The sequence below is a fragment of the Triplophysa dalaica genome, chromosome 18 (genome assembly GCF_015846415.1).
Source record: "Triplophysa dalaica isolate WHDGS20190420 chromosome 18, ASM1584641v1, whole genome shotgun sequence".
In the NCBI taxonomy this organism is placed as follows: domain Eukaryota; kingdom Metazoa; phylum Chordata; class Actinopteri; order Cypriniformes; family Nemacheilidae; genus Triplophysa; species Triplophysa dalaica.
In genome coordinates, this window is record NC_079559.1 from 9,371,929 (window position 1) to 9,391,585 (window position 19,657).

At 37.4% G+C, this 19,657-nt stretch overlaps 1 protein-coding gene across 7 annotated transcripts; it reads left to right on the forward strand.

Annotated features, from left to right (window-relative positions):
- Nucleotides 1–45: 45 nt before the first annotated feature.
- Nucleotides 46–18,508, forward strand: sema3h (sema domain, immunoglobulin domain (Ig), short basic domain, secreted, (semaphorin) 3H). 7 transcript variants are annotated; one of them, XM_056772627.1, is made up of 18 exons: nucleotides 46–151; nucleotides 3,804–3,845; nucleotides 7,398–7,552; nucleotides 7,904–7,966; nucleotides 8,212–8,331; nucleotides 8,548–8,641; nucleotides 8,741–8,860; nucleotides 8,977–9,122; nucleotides 9,456–9,570; nucleotides 13,664–13,733; nucleotides 14,636–14,780; nucleotides 14,943–15,159; nucleotides 15,292–15,380; nucleotides 15,603–15,644; nucleotides 15,959–16,116; nucleotides 16,279–16,337; nucleotides 16,449–16,591; nucleotides 16,665–18,508. In XM_056772627.1, exons 3-18 carry the CDS (start codon nucleotides 7,421–7,423, stop codon nucleotides 17,091–17,093), a joined length of 2,142 nt encoding a protein of 713 aa, XP_056628605.1. In that variant the 5' UTR covers nucleotides 46–151; nucleotides 3,804–3,845; nucleotides 7,398–7,420; the 3' UTR covers nucleotides 17,094–18,508. The 7 variants fall into 7 exon arrangements, with proteins under 7 accessions (XP_056628605.1, XP_056628602.1, XP_056628607.1 ...); XM_056772624.1 differs by having other exon boundaries at nucleotides 53–151; nucleotides 3,197–3,845; XM_056772625.1 differs by lacking the exon at nucleotides 46–151 and adding an exon at nucleotides 851–867 and having other exon boundaries at nucleotides 3,197–3,845.
- Nucleotides 18,509–19,657: the final 1,149 nt, after the last annotated feature.

The window sequence follows — 19,657 nt, forward strand, 5'->3', positions numbered from 1 at the left end:
GAGAGAGAGAGGGAGAGAGAGAGAAATGTAAAAACGGACAGCTGATGGAAACTGGGCAGGCGGGTGCGGGAGCGCGCAATGCTCAAAACCCTCTCAGTGTCGTGGGTTTTCCGTGATTTAAAATGAATTTGAAGTAATGAGCCTCAGGAAGGTACGACACTTGAGTACTCAAACTACAAAATACATAAAAAAGAGAAAACAAAATCTACTATAACCCAACATCAAATGTGAAATAGACGTGTAAACCAAGTTTCAGTTAGTTCATAAAACACACAGGGGATACGGTCAACATCACAACCAGTAACGGTTATGCAAGGCATTCACACCATTATTGTTTTTTCGTTTTCTAGGGAGAAATACAACTTCTGATCTTTTATTTTATTCATAGAGCGGTAAGACATGTTTTGTGGGTTATTCCTTGACGTTACAACCTTACATATTTTAGAAGCGGAACAATTATTCATCACGTGAGAAGCCAAATGTTCCTAGTGTTCAAAAAAATATCACCTTAAAGGTACACTGTTCAGTTTTGAGCTCACTCCCCACACACGCACACACACCCACACAAAACAACATCGACCCCTTGTGGTGAATTATTGTAAATGTATCACTGTATAATTATTGCCTCACCACCAGTGGCGTTGCAAGGCCCTTTTTAGGGGAGCTAAAGCCCCCCTAAAGTACTATCTTATCCCCCCTAAAATATTGTGTGTAATAATGTAATCTGTACAATAATTCGAGATCGCTTTATATTCCCCTTTAAAACTCTTATTATGAAAACGGCGTTAGGCTGCCTTATTTAGCGCATTCTTCAGTTCACACAGCAGCACATTGGAGCTAACATCAATAGCAGAGTTACGTTACAAGGTCTGTGCATTAACATGACATCTGCATTTTTGCCATTCTTTGTAATAAATGCATCTTAATATGATGTGGAAGCGATACAAGACCCTTTCCCATCCACTGTTTATGTGCGTTCATCCCTCGTTAACTATTTGTTAACGTTACCTCAAGCAAAATGAAACCACTAAACACAAATGACGGCATACTTCCACGATCAAGATGATATTGTAGCGCACAGAAAGTTTCATTAATGATGATGTGCTATAGTTATAGAGAGTCGACGGTAGTTTTGACAGCTCCGGAAAGAGGACGGGCAGAGTTACTGTAGATCAGCCCGGTGCGGCAGTGTTATTCAATGTTCTGAGTTCCGAGGAAATAAAACAAGCTCTATGTCCTTTTTTAGACGCTTCAGTATTTCAGGGAAACATATTAAATTATTCTTACTAAATAATGATTTAGATTGTGACATTTATTTTATGGATTGTGGCTGTTGTTGTCACTTTGAAATATAAATGTTGCAGATTGACCGATTAATGTGATATTCATTTGAATAACAATAATTTGTATTTATGCTTTTCTGCATATTCTTTCTTAATTATTTATTTTAGTAATGTATACAATATGTGGTGATTAGAGTGTGGCTCTCTCTCTCTCTATATATATATATCCTCATTGGAGGCAGAGCCCCCCTAATATTGAAAACCTAGAATCGCCCCTGCTCACCACTGAATGGCATCTTGAACGGAATTATTGATACTCATAAAAATGTCTCTTAAACTAAATAAATATACTGGTTTATCCTAAAACATATGCGAGTATTTTTTGGTAATAGGTTGGTCACTAATGGACTACTTTCATAACTGCATTAACTCATCTACTGCACTGTAACTTTCATAACTGCATTAACTCATCTACTTCACTGTAACCTTAATAACTGCATTAACTCATCTACTGCACTGTAACTTTAATAACTGCACTAACTCACCTACTGCACTGTAACTCATCTATTGCATTATTGCATCTATCGCATAACTAACTGCATCTACTCATCTATTGCACTATAACTTCAATAACTGCATTAACTCATCTACTGCACTGTGACTGTATATCTGCATCTACTCATGTATTGCACCGTACCTTTAATAACCACATTAACTCATCTACTGCACTGTAACTTTAATAACTGCATTAACTCATCTACTGCACTGTAACTGTATATCTGCATCTACTCATGTATTGCACCGTACCTTTAATAACCACATTAACTCATCTACTGCACTGTAACTTTAATAGCTAATGTCTGTAACTAATGCACACTCAAGTCACTTGCACTATTGTATAGTCTATATTGTTATCTGTTCATAACCTCCTGTACATTAATGTTCACAGTATATAGCCTTCTGTATATATTGTTCATAGTACATACCGATTGTCATATTTTCATAGTACATGCCCAACGTAAATTATTTCCCTAATATTGTATTCTGTATTTATTCACACTGTATATCTGCACTTGCTAATTGCACTTCTGGTTAGACCTAAACTACATTTCGTTACACTGTACCTGTATATGTGTAATGACAATAAAGTTGAATCTAATCTAATCTAAAATCTAATGCAACCGAACGTGCATTTGGCATGCTTCTATCCAAAGCGACTTGCAGCGCGTTCACGTAACCAGTAAAATATAGCCTACCCCAAAATGCCGTGTTTGTATTTAAGTTCCATACAGTCCGTACCATGGTACCACCATAGTGCTTTTAATATATCCCACATGTCACCCACTGTTTCATCTGTGTTTCACTTTGGTAAATAAACTTTAAACTAAACAATAAATGTTTTTCATAATTTCAGAAATCTTTAAAAATGTTAAATGTTCTAAGTAACAGAAAACGTAACTGTCTAGTTTTACTACAGTATACAGCTTTGACACTTTAAAATATAAACCGGAGAATGGTTGATTGGAGCATTATCTTCATTCAGTCACTAGAGGGCGCAACATTCATACGGTTCCGTTTTATCTCGGACACTGTCGGTTTTATTTCGGACAAACGGTGTAAAACTGTAGTTCTTTAAAGGTGTGTTTGTATGCACTGCAGGATGCTTTGGAGGTTTGGGGGGGGGTTATTTTCGTTTGCTTTTGATGTTTCTTTAAATATTTTGGTGACCTAATTCAGTTACCATTAATTCGGATGTAGTGTGATTTAATTAGGTTAGTGCGTGCATGAGTGCGTGCATGTGTCTATCAAGTTGGTAGGAGACGAAAAAGCAGAAAGACACACAAAATTTATACAGTCATTAAGCAAATGAATGGCAAGAGAGAGTAATCATTCAGCTGTTGTCTTATTAACAGATATAGACATGGGGACTGAGACAGAAACAGAAAAGATACACCAGGGAGAGAGAGAGGGAGAGAGAGAGAGAGAGAAAGAGAAAGAGAGGGGCAGATCCCTCCTTCTCAGCCGGCAAGTGTTTGAAAAAAGGGAGTGAATGACAGAAGACTTACGGAGAGAAAAGAGGGAGAGATCATAACGTAGAGAGTAAAAAGATGAGAGGCAGAGAGATGCAGAAAGCAAAACAATAAAAGTGAGGAACGTACACAGAAGAGACTCAGAGGGAGAGAGAGAGATATTCAGACACCACTACTGTAAACAAGGAGGAGTAGAGCAGCAGATGAAGTGGATTTCACTGCAATACTGATCTGAGCTGGATTATATTACACTGCGCTTTGTCGACAGCACAAACACTTATACACACACTTATGCAGAGGTGTGTTTGATGCTAAGATGAGGTAGACACTCTTTGCGTGTTTTATTGCTGAGCAGAAGATACAAAGAAAGCGTGTGTGTAATATACTCCGTGGCAAGCTTTGTGTGCCAAGTTGTGAAGTGTTTGCATATACCTGAGAAGGATGTTTTCTCTATTCTGCCTGGTTTCACTGGTGGCACTTCTAACGGAAGGTTGGAGACCGTCACAACCACGACTGCAGTTCCAACACTCAGGTAAGATGACTGCCTATCCTCATCCTGAAAACATACACATGCTGTTTTTCTATCACTAAATTCATAGCTCACAGACACCGTTTGGGTCCATACGATTTTTATTCTTTAATAAGACATCATTGGAATGGTATTTATTAATGTAAAGACATTTATAGACAACTTGTGGTTCTCTTGTCGAGACGGCAAGCTTGGTCAATCGGTTTGTGAGTAAATTTTGTCCTGACACACAACTCTTTAACTCTCTTTCTTTAACCCAATTATCTGAATGCCATTTGTTATAAGCTGCAGTTTGACAGGAGTATATTATGTGTAACTGCAGTAGACTGCAGCTGGACGTGTTTCTCCATGACCTAGAAAAACCTTCAGAGATACACCGTCTGTATATCCGTCACACCATTTGGCATATCAGGCACAGTCAATTATCAGCAAGAGAGAGATGTAAGAGCAATAAGTGTGTGTGTTTTAGATATCAAGTGTTTGTGAAAGATTTATGAGTAAATTGTATCTTAATGACTCCAAAATCAATTTAAGATTTGATCTGATTATCCGCTATCGTGTGCAAGCGTGTGTGTATGTTGTGTTTACTTGGGTTTCTTAATTACCAAATTACACTTTCATTCACTTAAACTCCCAGAGGATCTGAACATATGTATTTGTGTGGGGGGGGGGTTGTGGTTGCTGGAGCTTGATGATTATTATCCAGCTCATTTTCCTTGATTTCCCAAATGGAATGATAGATGACAGCCCTTGAGCGCTCACACACACACACACACACACGCACGCGCCTACACACTCACGCACACAACACTCAAAGTACAAGTAAATTCATTTATACTTCGTGAAGAATACACTTCGGATAAATAGATCTGGTCTGTTTTGATTGGTCGCTTAGCAGTTGATCAATGATGCGATTGGGCTTTGGCAGGTGTGACAACAATTGTGTGTAACATAAGCATCAATCAATTACACACTCTAGGCTCCGTCAGGAAGTCTGTGTGTACAACTGAGTGCTATAATTATGATGCATACTCATAAACAGCTCAGGGTCAGGGGTCATGGTGAATAGGTTGAGCTGAGAAATTCCAGAACCCGTCACTGTGTGTTCACTTAGTTTATTTTAGATGTCTGTGTGTTTATGTATGAGCTCTGGGCCTTGTGTCCCCCGTCACAGATCTGAGTCACACCTGTTAACATTTCCAACACACGCGGTTTATGACCATGTCAAATGGTAAATCAAGCAGCATAATGCTGATAACTCAATTTCCACAGGAAATGTTTATATTCATCCGTCACAGACGTAGTGACCCAAGTGCTTGTCAATCAAATTGAAATTAGTGTTGAATAATTGCAAGTTGAGTGATTAGTATTATAAAGATTAGGGTTGAAATCAGCTTTGTTGTTTATTAGTTTTCTAAGTGAACAGAATCATAATTTTTGCCTGGCAGTTGATTAAACAGACTCACATTGAAAGAGAGATCTAAGGGTTTTCTAATATATCATTGAGACTGTTTTGACCCAAACCAGTAAGGGACCACATGAAAAACCTTAACAACCAACTAGCCTGTGTGTGTGTGTGTGTGTCGGTGCATGTGTGTGTAACTGGGTTTTTTGCTTTTATAGTTCTTACCTCACATAACTAATATAATCATGTACTAATGAAGTGTCCTCACATCGGTCTCTCTCATGACTTAGGTAATCTAATGTTCAGACTCACACATGCACACACACACACACACACACACACACATATGCACGCACAGACGGACACATTCACACACACACACAAAAACACAGTGGTTCCATTTACAACACTGACAGTCTGTGTGTGGCTAAATATACCCTCAGCTGGTCTTAGAACGACAGACACAAGGGTGAGACCAATGAAGAGGAAAAAGTATGTTTGCCATCTAGTCTTTGTGCTTATGCGTGTGTTTGGAGAAAATATAAAAGATGTCAAATATGTCCCCGTCATAAATTAAAATTTGTAGAGGAAATTATGAATTTGATATGATTCATTGTTTTATCTAAAGTTTTGAGTTCAGTGCCTAACCTGACACTGTAGTGACCTAGAACTGCCATATATCTGTGATCACTTTATCTATGAATGAGTAGCTTAAAAACAGGTAAAAAGCTTAAATCTTCTTTGGATACACTGAATGTGAAGTTAAAAAATGTAAATGGTGATTAAAAAATGTCATCAGTCAGTTATATAAAAGGAATCTAGCAGATGTATTGTGTTATGCAATTGTTAGCTTTATTCAAAGCTATCTTTACATTTGATTTTATCCATAACTGAACTGTAATTGGTCAGATTATCTGACATAAAATTGTGCTGGTATGGTTTTATGGTAAGAAAATATATCCTCTCAAAGTTGAAAATTGTCTCCAAAACTCGTTTCCAGATTCTAGAAAATGTAGTCATGAAAACTCACTTCTTGAGGTGTAATACCAGCCTCAATTCATGTGTGTGTTTGTGTGCATGTGTTTTTGAAAGTGGTGCTCATACACACCCTTGTTCCTATAGCAACTGCCCCCAAAGAAGGGGCAATAAACTAGTGCCACAGAAAAGCCATAAATGTGTGTGTGCGCGTGTGCAGTATTGTGTGCTTTATGTCCCTCATAACAGCTGAGATTTTTTTTGAATGTGTGGGTGAGAGATTATTTATATGGAGAAACATTCATCACAAGCAAATCAAATAACCAACATTACCAAGATCTAGTGTGTATGTCTTAAACTGATTTTCTAATAATGATCTTTTATCACAATTTCCCATAATTCTCATGACATGTTTTCTATCTCGTCTTCCATTCACTCCCTTTTTTTGTCTGTTCTATCCATCTCACAATGTCTGTGTTTATCTGTCTGTCATCAACTGTTCAGACATTTTCTGAACAGGTTATTCTGCCCAAAGGTGAGTATGTCTGGTCCAAATAACCTCAAATTCTCCTCTGTCTGAGTCACCTGTGTTCAGGTCTCACACAGTTTCCATATGGAAACACATCTGTCCCCCAGTCATAATCAACCCTCAATAAATAATGTTTAGTTTCACAAGAGTCTGTTTGTTTTAAAGTTATACGGAACATGTTAGTTTCTGTGTTTTACGTGTGTGGTGCCAACCAATGATGACATTTTTTTCATACATTTCTTTCAGCTTCACTTTTTTATGCCTGCTTGTTTTCTTCATAGCGAAGTGCTGATGAATACAGTTTTAACAGGAATTAAAAAACTGTCCAATACCCTGTTCACCACAATACTTTTGAATTTTTTAACATCCCGGAATACAATTGAAGTATAATACGAATATAATAGCTACCAAAGTGTACCAAAGTGTTACCATTTGATACATCAGATTGCCATCGTACAACCACTCTCTCTTTCTTTCCATGTTTTCTCCTTTCCTGAAAAATGAAATAAACCAATACAGCTAAATTGAGTTTTTCTTATTGGTCTAAAAGGCCTTGAGGGTTTGTGATTGAAAGCAGATCTCATATAAACTGACAAAGCTTCCTGCAGATTTATGACTCATCAAAACCTCGGTCTGTATGTCTCAGAGTTGTTGCGGAGCGGTCGGCTCATGTCTCTCTCTCTGCCTGCCGGAGATCTGAACTCTCTGCTGCCAGATGAAGACAGCCGTCGTCTTTACATTGGTATGAAGGACCATCTGCTGTCCACCAGCCTGGATGACATTACCCAACCTCCCCACAAAGTATGTGCACAACCACGCACCCATACACACACACACACACACAAAAAAAATCTGACACTTTAGAGGAATGTTCAGTTTAATCCAAATACAGTATTGCATAGTGTAATTCAATTAGGCTTTTAGAAATGTACTCACAGATATGTTTGTGCCAATCCCTGCACATAGCTAAGTCTGTATTCAAAATGATTTAATCTAAGCAATGCCAGAGAAGCATCCAACTGCAATTCTTCACGTAGTACACAAGCAAATCAGCTTATACATCAACATTTAATAAAACTAAGCGGAACTTTAATGCACGCTTGTGTGCACCAGATTAGATTAACATCTAAGTGTGTGTGTGGTGTATTTCAGATATACTGGCCAGCAAATCCAGATCGAATCCAGGACTGTTTAATGGCTGGAAAGGACCTACAGGTGAAACAAAAATGCATTTACACACAGACCTGGTCTTAAGACGTTAAATACGGCACATTATTTAAAAAGTGCTTCATGTGTCACCATTCAGACACTATAAAATAAAACCATCTGAACTGATAAACTATTTAAATCCTTACTGTCTGAACAGTTTTATTCTTATCCATCATCTAAAGCCAGTGCGACCTTATAAAGAGGCTTTATTGTGTTGTTTTGGGGGAGTGCTTATTTCCTGTTTGTCACAGATGGACTGTGCTAACTTCCTGCGTGTGCTGGAGCCGTATAACCAAACACATCTTTATGCCTGTGGGACTGGAGCGTTCAACCCCCGCTGTGCCTTCATCCCCACCAGCCTCTTCCTCAGGGTAATGACTACATTTCCCACAATGCACCTCTCTCATGAACTCGTCCAGGTTTGGGATAACGAGAAAGCACGTATTCATGAGGCAGTGCTAAGACTGAGGCGACTGCGTTAGACATATTAGATTATATTATCAAGATAAAAGTGTGTCATACCAATCCACAAAACATTCACGGAAAAGGTGTAAGCAAAGGGAAATAATATTTTTGGGAATTTGCAGGCTGAGGAGCAAACCCTTCGGTATGAAGACACTGAATCTGGAAAGGGAAAATGTCCCTACGATCCTCACCAGAGAGCAGCTACTGCCATCATAGGTAAAACAGTGCTGTTATAGTGTTTATACTTTTTCGTATTTGTTTGATTGAGTTTTTCCTAAATCTAACATGTCACTTTATTTGTGTCTGTTTGTTTAGACGGTGAGCTGTATGCTGGGGTCTCTTCCGACTTCCTAGGTCATGATACAGCTTTTTTGCGCAGTATGGGAGAGCGAAATGTGATTCGCACAGAGCAATACGACTCTACCTGGCTACAAGGTTATACATGGATGTAACATCGCTTGTTTTACTTTGTACCTGTAATTCTGAAAAGCTATCTTAAACTGTGTTCTATTCCTTTTTTTCTCCCTCACTCTCCCATTCTCTATCTCCAGGTGCTGAATTTGTACATGTTGCAGCGATGTCCGAGAGTGATAACAAAGAGGATGATAAGGTGTATGTGTTTTTTACTGAGCGAGCTCAGGAGGTTGAAGGGGCCGCTGGGAAGGTTCTTTATTCTAGAGTCGCCCGCGTCTGTAAGGTATCTAGTATGTTACTACTACGTGCATACCTGCACTTGTGTGGCCCCTTTACTTGCATGCCCACCTTCATGATTCTGATGTTTTGGTGGTTTTCTTTCTGTGGGATAGTAATACTGCAAAATGAATATAGGGAAACTGCATTCTGTGGTACACGGTACTATGATGGTATCAGGTGTACCGTGTTACTGTCACATTTATATGCATTTTCATTTACAGTATACCATGGTAAATAAAGATTTTCTATGGTACTACAGCAAGGTAGTTTGAATTAGATATTTTGTGAACACATGTGTTTATCTCTTTCTCTCTCTCTATCTATCTGTTATTTTTAGAATGATATAGGTGGTCAGCGTAGTTTGGTACACAAATGGAGCACCTTTCAGAAAGCGCGTATTGTTTGCTCTGTACCAGGACCCGACGGTATACCCACACACTTTGACAAACTGCGTGAGTAATTTACCTTCAAATACTTGGCACACAAAGACATTACACACCCTGAGATTACACAACCAAAGTAAATCTTTAGCAATAAAGTGCAAATAGTAAATGACTTGATTAATAAATAACTTACTTACTTAGCTTTACAGATTTGCACCTAGTCTTGGCCCTAGTTTAAAATATGTAATGTTGACTTTTCGTGTGGGTCAAATAACTTCCCTGATTTATGTAACAGAGTTTATCAAAGACTCAAACACACACTCAGCACACAGACACACTCTCACAGACAGAACCGGTTGCTTATCAATCAGTCTGTGTAAACAAAGTTCCTCTGCATAGAATAAACAATTTTTGAGTCTTCAATCTGACCCCAAAAAGTCACACTGTCTAGTTTTCATACACATCCACTGAGTCATGTGTGTACTGTCACCTAATTTTTTTCTATCTCAAAGAAATAAACATGCATTTAAAAAGCACAAAGTGATTTAAAAAGTGATTCGAAAGTGATTTAAAATATATGTTTAAAAAATACATATATATTTTTTAGGATAAAATGTATTATAAAATGTAAATAAAATGTAATATGTTTTTCTTGTTTTAGCATAAAACTAGGGAGGATTATTAAATACATATCTTTTCTATACAACTGTATCATGTTGTGAGGATATTTCTGTTGGGAACAGGAAATACTGATTTTTGTTTTGCTGTGAGAGCAACAGGGTGTGTGGATATGTGTTTGAGAAATATTATAAACATTTTATGTTCTGGTAAAATATGGAACAACTAACTTTTGGTTAGATTTTAAGATTACAGGAACCGGTCTGGTGTGTTTCGATATGTGAGGTCTTAATGCGTCATGGTCTGGTGTGAAGAGGTTTAGATATTGGCCATGTTTATGTGGGCAAGGCTCCCAGTTTATGTGACTCCTGATTTGAAGCTGGAATTCTCTGAGCAGATTTTTGTAGTACATTAAATTTCAATTACTGTCTAGTATTCACAAAAATATTTACTAAATTTTATTTCCTGGAATTTGTTCAGATCTCTTTGATGTGTTTTGAAATATTTATTACTATGACTGTGCAGTATGCATGCAGATAGGTAAAATGGGTCATCAGGTTCTAAGCGCCATAAAGGTTCTAAGCGGTTGCGTTTCGCTTAAATTTTTATTGTTTCTTTATGGAATTGTAAATGCTGTATACGAAAATCACATACTTTTTTTGTCTTTTTTTGACAGCGCTCACAAAAAAATATTTTCCAAAACTTCAGAAGTTATAGAAGAATAGTTTTTGTCTTTCATAACTAATACTGTCCTCACAACAATCCAAGTTCCAGACATAGTCACACATCATCGCTTCATCCCACCTTCCCTGAGCTACAAAAATGTCTAGGATTTTCAGACAGTGACAATTGTATAATAAGAGCGCTTTTCCACCATCGCGCCGAACCGTTCTAAGCATGGTCTGGAACATTTACAGTTAGTTATTTTCCATGTGAGCCTGGCTTGAAATGGCACGATTACAAACTGTTCTTGGTTTGGGATTTTCAGCATGGTCGTTTAACTGAATAATAGAATGCGTGCAGAGACATTATAGCTCATTCTCTTGTGTTAGATTTACGTTTGTACATTTGGCAGACACTTTTTTCCAAACCGACTTACATGGCATTATCCTATACATTTGTTTATGTAGTATGTGCAATACCCTGGGATCAAACCTATGACTTTGGCGTTGTTAGCGCCATGCTCTTACTGAGCGACAGAAAGATTTTACTGTTACTGTTACCAAGGCAGCGCGTGATGCTGATTTCCGTTATCAGCCCTGCGGTGCTTTTTCGCCCAGATTGGCCCGAAGTTGTACAATTAAGCACCGAGAACGATTTGTGGCCCTGGACGACAAACAGTTTTAAGGGTCAATTTTTTTGAAATTGAGATTTACATGATCTGAAAGCTGAATAAATAAGCATTCTATTGATATATGTTTTGTTATGATAGGACACTATCTTGCGGAACAACAACTGTTAACAAAGCTGGAATCTAAAGGTGCAAAAAAAAGCTAAATATTGAGAAAAATCGCCTTTGAAGTTGTTAATCTGAGGCAATGTAGCAGGCCATCCATTCACAAAAATAAAGTTTTTATACATTTACAGTAGGGAATTTAAAAAACATCTTCATGGAACATGATCTTTACTTAATATCCTGATGATTTTTTGCACAAAAGAAAAATCTGTCATTTTTACCCATACCTTGTATTTTTGGCAATTACTAAAAATGTTCCTGTGCTACTGAAGACTGGTGTTGTTGTCCAGGCTCACATTTTACACGATGCTGTTTTTTTTTTAAATATGTGAAAATTTGTGCAGTTTTCGTTTATTTGCAATATACCGTAATTAATGATATAAGCTAAAAATGTACATTGATGCTACATGAAAATAAATATCACCACAATAATTAGCACCACAAAATTATGCAAGAACTATAAAAGGTCGGGCGAAACAAAAGTTTGTTACATGGTGTTGTCAAAGTGTCCTTTAGTTTTTAATAACCAATTACTGTTAATCATTGTAAACTTTTGACAACTTTCCCAGACATCTGAAAAACTATTTTTTTGGTCTCAGCTTGTAAAAGTCTCGGAAAAATGTAAGAATTTCTTAACCTCAAACACATTGCATTTTTGGAGCCACCTGATGAATGTATCTGTATGTAATTGAGCTGGTGCACGTGTGTAGGTGGTCTGTCACATGTTCTGAGGGCCGCCATTATCTGTGTGTGTTTTCACATCTGTGGTGAAGCCCTCATCCTGTTACCATATAATCTAGCTGCTAACCCAGGAGGACAGCAGAAAAACTCCAGAGATGGAGGTTAGGGTGGATAAGGAGAGATAGGGGCGGGATGGAGAAGTGTCAACAACTGCAGGACAGACAAAACTATCTTTCCTCAAGGAGAACAAACGCTTTTGTTAGGAGATATTGTCACAACTAATAGCATCCCACAAACGTGAGAGACAGAAAGGCACGGTGGGGAGAGATGAATAGAGAGTGAAGGACTGAAAAGAAAGGAGAAAGAAAGAGGTGAGGGGTGAGAGAAAAATGATAGATTGTGAAGAAATGGAGAACGAAAGAGGGAGTGAGAAAGGAAAAAAAATAATAATAATGGATCTTGTTTTGGTGTGTTTTGTGTGTGTGTGTGTGGGTGTTCAGGTTTGACTATACTATACTATATTGCCTATATGGAAGGATGTCCTTACTAATATAGTGATATAGTATAAATCTCTTTCAGCTACAGAACACAAAAGAAGATATTTTGAAAAGTGTTTTCACTTGCATTGTTTTTGTGTCCATACAGTAGAATTGAATGGGGTCCAGTGCTGTTCAGCTAACTTTCTTCAAAATATATTCTGTGTTCTGAATTTAGTCTTAAAAAATTTACGCTTTTTATATTATATTTGATAAGCTTTTTATTATAATTAAAAGACATATTTAAAGAAAATTAATTTAATTAAAAAAGGTTTTTTTATTAATAAATGTTTTGGTAAGTCATTATAGTTTGTGTAAAAGCAATATTTCTGCATTTATTAAACAATATTTTAGTTTATTTTATACTTTACTTTACTATACCACACAATACCTTTATTTTATTTTAATCTATTTTATTTTATTTTATTGATGTTAAGGTAGTCATTATAGTTTGTTTAAAAAAAGTAGCTGCGGTTTAAGTTCATGGCGTGTCCCTGTTTATCTATGTAAACGTGTGTGCACGTAGGTTTGATTTGATAAGATGTTTGATCGACTGGAATGTAAGAATGCAGAAATGAACCAGTGCACCAAAAGTTCATTGTGAAGGCGTGTGTGTGTGTGTTTTTTGAAACACAGGAGAAACCACAAATGTGCCACTCTAAATATGTTTATATGTATAAGAAAGAGAGAGTGACCAGATAAATATGTCTTAAGTGAATACAACCTAAACCTGAAAACAACCAACAGAAAACCAAGGACAAACTCTCACATACACACACACAGTATACTCTTGACATTTTAACACAACTGTCCCATCATTAAAGTTGTTAAATATTCTAACCCTGAATTCTTCATTCTTCTTTACCTGTAGAGGATATTTTCATTCATCATGGAAAAGACAAAAAGAATCCCCTTATCTATGGACTCTTTACCACTAACAGGTGAGTCTCACTGACCTTGAATCAGTTTTCTAACAATACTGTAATGAATCATGTTCATGGACGAAGAGCAGTCATTCAGTTTTTTCTGCATGTGTATTGCATATGAAATAAAAACTTAAAGGGATTGCTCACACAAAAACTAAAATTCTGTGACCATTTACTCACCCTCTTGTCATTTCAAGCCTGTATGACCTTCTTTTTTCTGCAGAACGAAAATATATTTTGAAGAATGTTGGTAACCAAACAACAGTGTACCTATTGATTTTGTGTCCATACAATAGAATTGGAGGGGCACTGCCACTGCTTGGTTACCATTTTTTTTAACAATATCTTCTTTTGTGCTGTTAACCCTTTAATGCTGGAGTTGCATCGGTTAAAGAATAGACTGTCATAGATTTGTATGTCTGTGTGTGTGTGTGGTTAAGGGTGTGGATAAAGTATTACTAAGTCATACTTTCCAGCTGGTCTATGATGTCTAAAACACAGTAGAAGTATAACATCATCCATCTTAAATAGCATGTGTTTTCGTTTTTATGTGTGCAAATGTATTTGCGACTGCCAATGGTTTTGGATAGATGAAGATAGGGTGGAGTGCGCTGTAAAATACGGATGCAGAAAAACCCATATGGAAAGAGTGACTTTATTGCTCGCTACTGAATAATACTGACTGTGTGAAGTCTCTCAGAGGCTTGTAAAGCTTTTATAGCGGACCACATTCACTTCAGATCTAACCCACAATACTGAGGGGTCTTGCTTCCTAATGGGTTCAAATCTTCAATTCACACTTTGATATAGTTTCCAAGTTGCTATTTGATGTTTACCACTTAAAACTAATCTATATACTACTAGATCAATTAATATACTTTGTGTCTTTTTTTCCTGTTTCTATTCTCTCCCTGTAGTAATATCTTGAATGGATCTGCTGTGTGCGTGTACCGTATGCAGGACATTATTCGAGCTTTCAAAGGAAACTTTCTTCACAGGGAAGGGCAGCAGTACAAGTGGATGGAGTATGCAGGCAAAGTGCCCTATCCCAGGCCTGGCACAGTGAGTGCGCCCACCCATGAAAAACATGCTAAACAACCATGTCCTTCGATAACTTCTTCAGTTAAACTTGTTAAAATAGTTAAAATAGATCTTTTAGATTCAAGAATGTGGAAAAGGGCTCTTATCGTCAATACTATTATTGAACACATCTTGTCGCTTCAGTGTCCCAGCAGCACTTACGGAGGATTTCAATCAACAAGAGAATATCCTGATGATGTCATCTTCTTTAGTCGCACACACCCTTTAATGAAAGAGGTGGTACATCCTCATGGTGGGCACCCGTTGCTGATCAGAGTGGGCGTGCCTTATAAGATGACCCGCCTCCTTGTGGACAGAGTAGAGGCAGATAGACAACGTGATGTGTTGTTTATTGGCACAGGTGTGTGTGTGTGCATGTGTAGTGAACGGCAGATGGACTTGTTTGATGTCTTTCTCAAATGTTTCTTCATGTAAACATTTCAGTGTAATTTAGTTTGGGAATGTTTATACTGTATATCTGTTTATTACCAAGACTCTGGTCTGGTGCTGAAGGCAGTTCACCTCCCTAAAGCCAAAGGACAGACTCAGGAGATCACGCTTGAGCAGCTGCAGGTTTTCAAGGTGAAATTTTCACATATTTTAAGATTCTTTGAAATGACTTGATGAGCAAAGTTATATTTTCTTTCCCTACAATTCCTATTGTTGCATATAGGGTGAGGTACAATTTTATTCTTATATTTCAAGTCTTTAACATTAACAAGCTTTTTTAACATTGCAAACTTATTTGGATGATCTCTTGATCATACTGAAATGTTTTGACGCTGTCTTGTTTTCACCCAACAGCACAAGTCACCGATAACAACAATGAAACTGTCCAAGAAAAAGGTAGTTTTAATAATCATAAGCACACACACATGTAAAAACATATACATGCTCACTTCTCTCACACCGTCACCATGGTAACATCTGAGAGATGCCGAAAATGTGAATTTTCACACATTTTTTTTCATGAAGCACACTCACTGAAACATGTGAATCTTTGTTAGAAAACAAGCATTGTACACTGTTAATGAATGTCTGTTTATATAATGGGGCCCACTGTCCAGTTTTCCGACTCACTAAAACATTCTGCATGAATTTAAAGCAATAAACGGGATAATAGTCTGGTTCATATCAGAATGTATGTGTTTTGTGTCCAGGAGTGGCTGTTTGCAGGATCTGCAGAGGGTGTGGCTCAGTTGCGTCTGTTTCAGTGTGATTTGTATGGCCAGGCCTGCGCTGAATGCTGTCTCGCAAGAGACCCATACTGCACCTGGGACGGGCACTCCTGCAGTCCGTACATGCCAACTGCACGCAGGTGACACATGCACGTTTGTTTTTATACATTGTGCATACTTGCATAGACATAATGGCTACAAATTGTATATTGTATCCCCTAATCCTACCCCTAAGTCTAAACCTTTCTGCATTATTACATTTTGTTTAAAAATCTGATCTGAAACATTTCCCGCATCTGCAGGCGAAACATTCGTCAGGTTTATGATGACAATCCGCTAAACCAGTGTGTCAGTCAGGGAGGTGAGTGACACCAGACACACAACCACTGAATATGATAAAAAGTGAAAAAGAGCACATACAGTATATGACAGATGAACCGTCCGTGAGTAAAAAAAAATGTTTTAATTGCAGCTGGTCTTCAGGTGGAGGCAGAAGAGAAGACTCTAGTTGTTGCCGTGGGTAACAGCACCTACCTGGAGTGTTTTCCAAAATCTCACCATGCCACCGTCAGCTGGTATAAAGACATAGGAGAGAACAGCTTGGAACAACAAAAGGTACACACACACACACACACACACACACAATATATGCATTTTTGTTGTATCTAAAGGTTTCCCTACCTTTCAGGTTGAATCTGGTGAACATCTCATTGTGATAGACAGAGGCCTCCTCATTCCCCAGGCAGAGCTCCATCATGGAGGCGTTTATCACTGTCAGATAGAGGAGCACGGGTTCCGCTGGACAGCCGTTACTGTTCGCTTAATTGTGTGGAGCCCCGCCCTCCACCTCACCCTTGGCTCTGCCCAGCCGTGGTACCAGGATGTGATGGCCTTGATTAACCACAGCAAACTGGAGCGACACTGCAAGGAACTCACTCACCGTAATAACAACAAGGTATCTGGGAATCACAAGCATAAACAAGAGAAAAAGAAAGCAGAGCATCACAGACACAGAGGAAGGGGAGGAGAAAGAGAGACAGAGAAGGAGAAAGGAAGGGGGAGGAAGAACCGGAGCAGAATGCATAATGCAGCACAGAGGGTCCCGAGAAGTGCATAGAGGTGCAGAGACACAATCACGGTTTACGATGGTGCTTGAACACTCCATCAACCTTACGTACAAACACAATACACACATATACATGAAATCCTATTAGAGGATAATGGGTGTGTCTTATTCCCCTACCTAGTTCCCTATGTCTAATACAATGAATTACACAGAGTACACTGGTAGTCTGATAACACAATTACATTTAATTACAAAGACATTTTTGATATTTGTCAACAACATCACATTAACATGACATTCAGTGGACAAATAAAGGTGTGTCATTATTAAATGGGCTCATTTTATTAAGCTAAACAGATCAAAACGAAACATAGTGCCATTCAGACATTAAACAAAACAAAATTACCAATAAAAATAAAAATAAAAAAGCAGAACATGCATTAAAATAGTATTTAAATATTATATTATTAATATTTAATATTGTATAATTATATTATTAAATATAATTTAAATATTAAATATTATTACAGTAGTTTACTTACTTTTGAGCTAGGAAACCCAATGAGACACACATGATCTAAATCATATGAAGGATGGAATGTTGTGTTTATTTGATCGATTCATTATTTTAGAACTGTGTATTGCAAATCTGACAATTCTCTTAAAGAGTGTCTTGTGTTAAAAAACAATCTTCCAAAGTTAGGGAGTGTCGTCAAAAGTTCTTTGTTTTAAAAAGACTGCAGCATTGATAGCACTTACTGTTTTGTGCATCCTCTGAATTGAAATGCATTACCTTAAACTATTGTTTTTTATTTATCTTTTACTGTATTTATTTTCTTTGTGTCTTGCTTTTTATATGTCTCAGAAAAGACAAGCTATTTTGTTATTGTCAAATTCTTTGCCATCATTCAATAAACTTGTGCTCCTGTGCAGTAATTGTTTTAAAGTGGGTTTCAGATGTCACAGAATGAAACAAAACCTTTCTTGATCCTGTCGGGTTATAAGCGAATGTGTGTTTTATTTGGAAGGAGGGAGACATAAAGATTATGTTAAATATGACTAAATCTGCTAGACAGTGCCAGCTACTTTCTCCCGCATATTGACACACGCTTGCCAAGACGTTTGGCACGGTCTCCATTTAGAAGGATGGACAACTGCCTCCATTCAGAAGGATGAAAATAATGAGAATAGAATCATGATATTTGAAGTGCAGATAGAGGCGAATTAAAATGCGACTCAGATTTGTTCTGCTTAAGAGAGATATAACCCATGATCTGTGTAAATTAAGCATCTCAACTCAACACTGTACTGTTTGGAAATGAAACTCAAATGTTGTTAATATGTTTCCTACTGTTAGTGTTTAAGATATGAATCATGTAAGTTATCATTTGTGTTTTGCGTTTTTGTTCTGCCTTGAAGTGTAAATCTGGATTTTCATTTATGGACTTGAACCTTGAATAAAGTGGTTTGGGAGTTAGAATGAGCAATATTGGTATGTTTTAAAATGAATGTGATTAATATGTTTGACTTAATATGCGCAATACTAGTGCATTAACATTACACAACATGTCTAAAAAAATCATTTTTATATAATTACCAACATTGTATTATTTGTTCTGTGTAATATAAACAGCACCGAAACACAGTGACTGATACACATGTATAAAAGTCGAGTATTTGTATTTTTCTCTGGCCGCTGCTTCCTGTGTGACAAGCATATGAATTCCATGCACAGATTTACAATGCAGTATATTCCATCCTCATTACAAGTGACAGGACACTGGGAAATTAACTAGACGGGTTTCCTTGGATACGACTGGCCCTTAAAACACTCACTTAACCGAATACCAATCTGAATACTGAATCTCCAAAGACATGAAGAGCTTATTTGAAAGTAAATGAGTGCACAGAGGCAAATAATGGAGTGAGGGGGTTAGATTGAAAGAGAAATAGAAGCAGACTAAAAAATAATGTATTTCTATTAAGAAACGTACTCCCTTGGTGTTTTAGAGTGGATACGCCAGCATGAAAAAATTGACTTTAGTTTATTTACTTTCATATTGCATGTGATGTTGTGCACAATATGTCAACATAAAGCATGTAACTTCATAAAAATGTATCACAATCTTTTATTAAAATGGTCAGATTTTAAATAGATTTAGGGTTGATTTCACTTATAAAGACTGTATACATGTTAACAGCCCAACACTTAAAATTTAGCCATTGTTTGGGCAGAATGATACTGTTACATTTTTAGAAGACATTAAAATCATTGAATTAAAGATTATCATTTCTATTAATGTGAAATAGATCACATTTGCCATTTCAGAGCTATAAATATGGAGATCCCTCAGAGAGAGAGAGAGAGAGAGAGAGAGAGAGAGAGAGAGAGAGAGAGAGAGAGTTTGACCTCATTTGACCTCAGAGCGCTTTATTACAGGGGAAGGTTTCCATGGATAATAACAAGGTCCTTCATAATACAGATTTCAATCTATGGGTTTAGGCCACTTTCAAAGCTGACCTGAGGTTTACTGATGTGGGTGACATTTTCTTTCCTTTAAAGCTGTAGAAGGCCAGCAGGACGCAGGGTAAAAATACACACAAGTCAAGTAGCC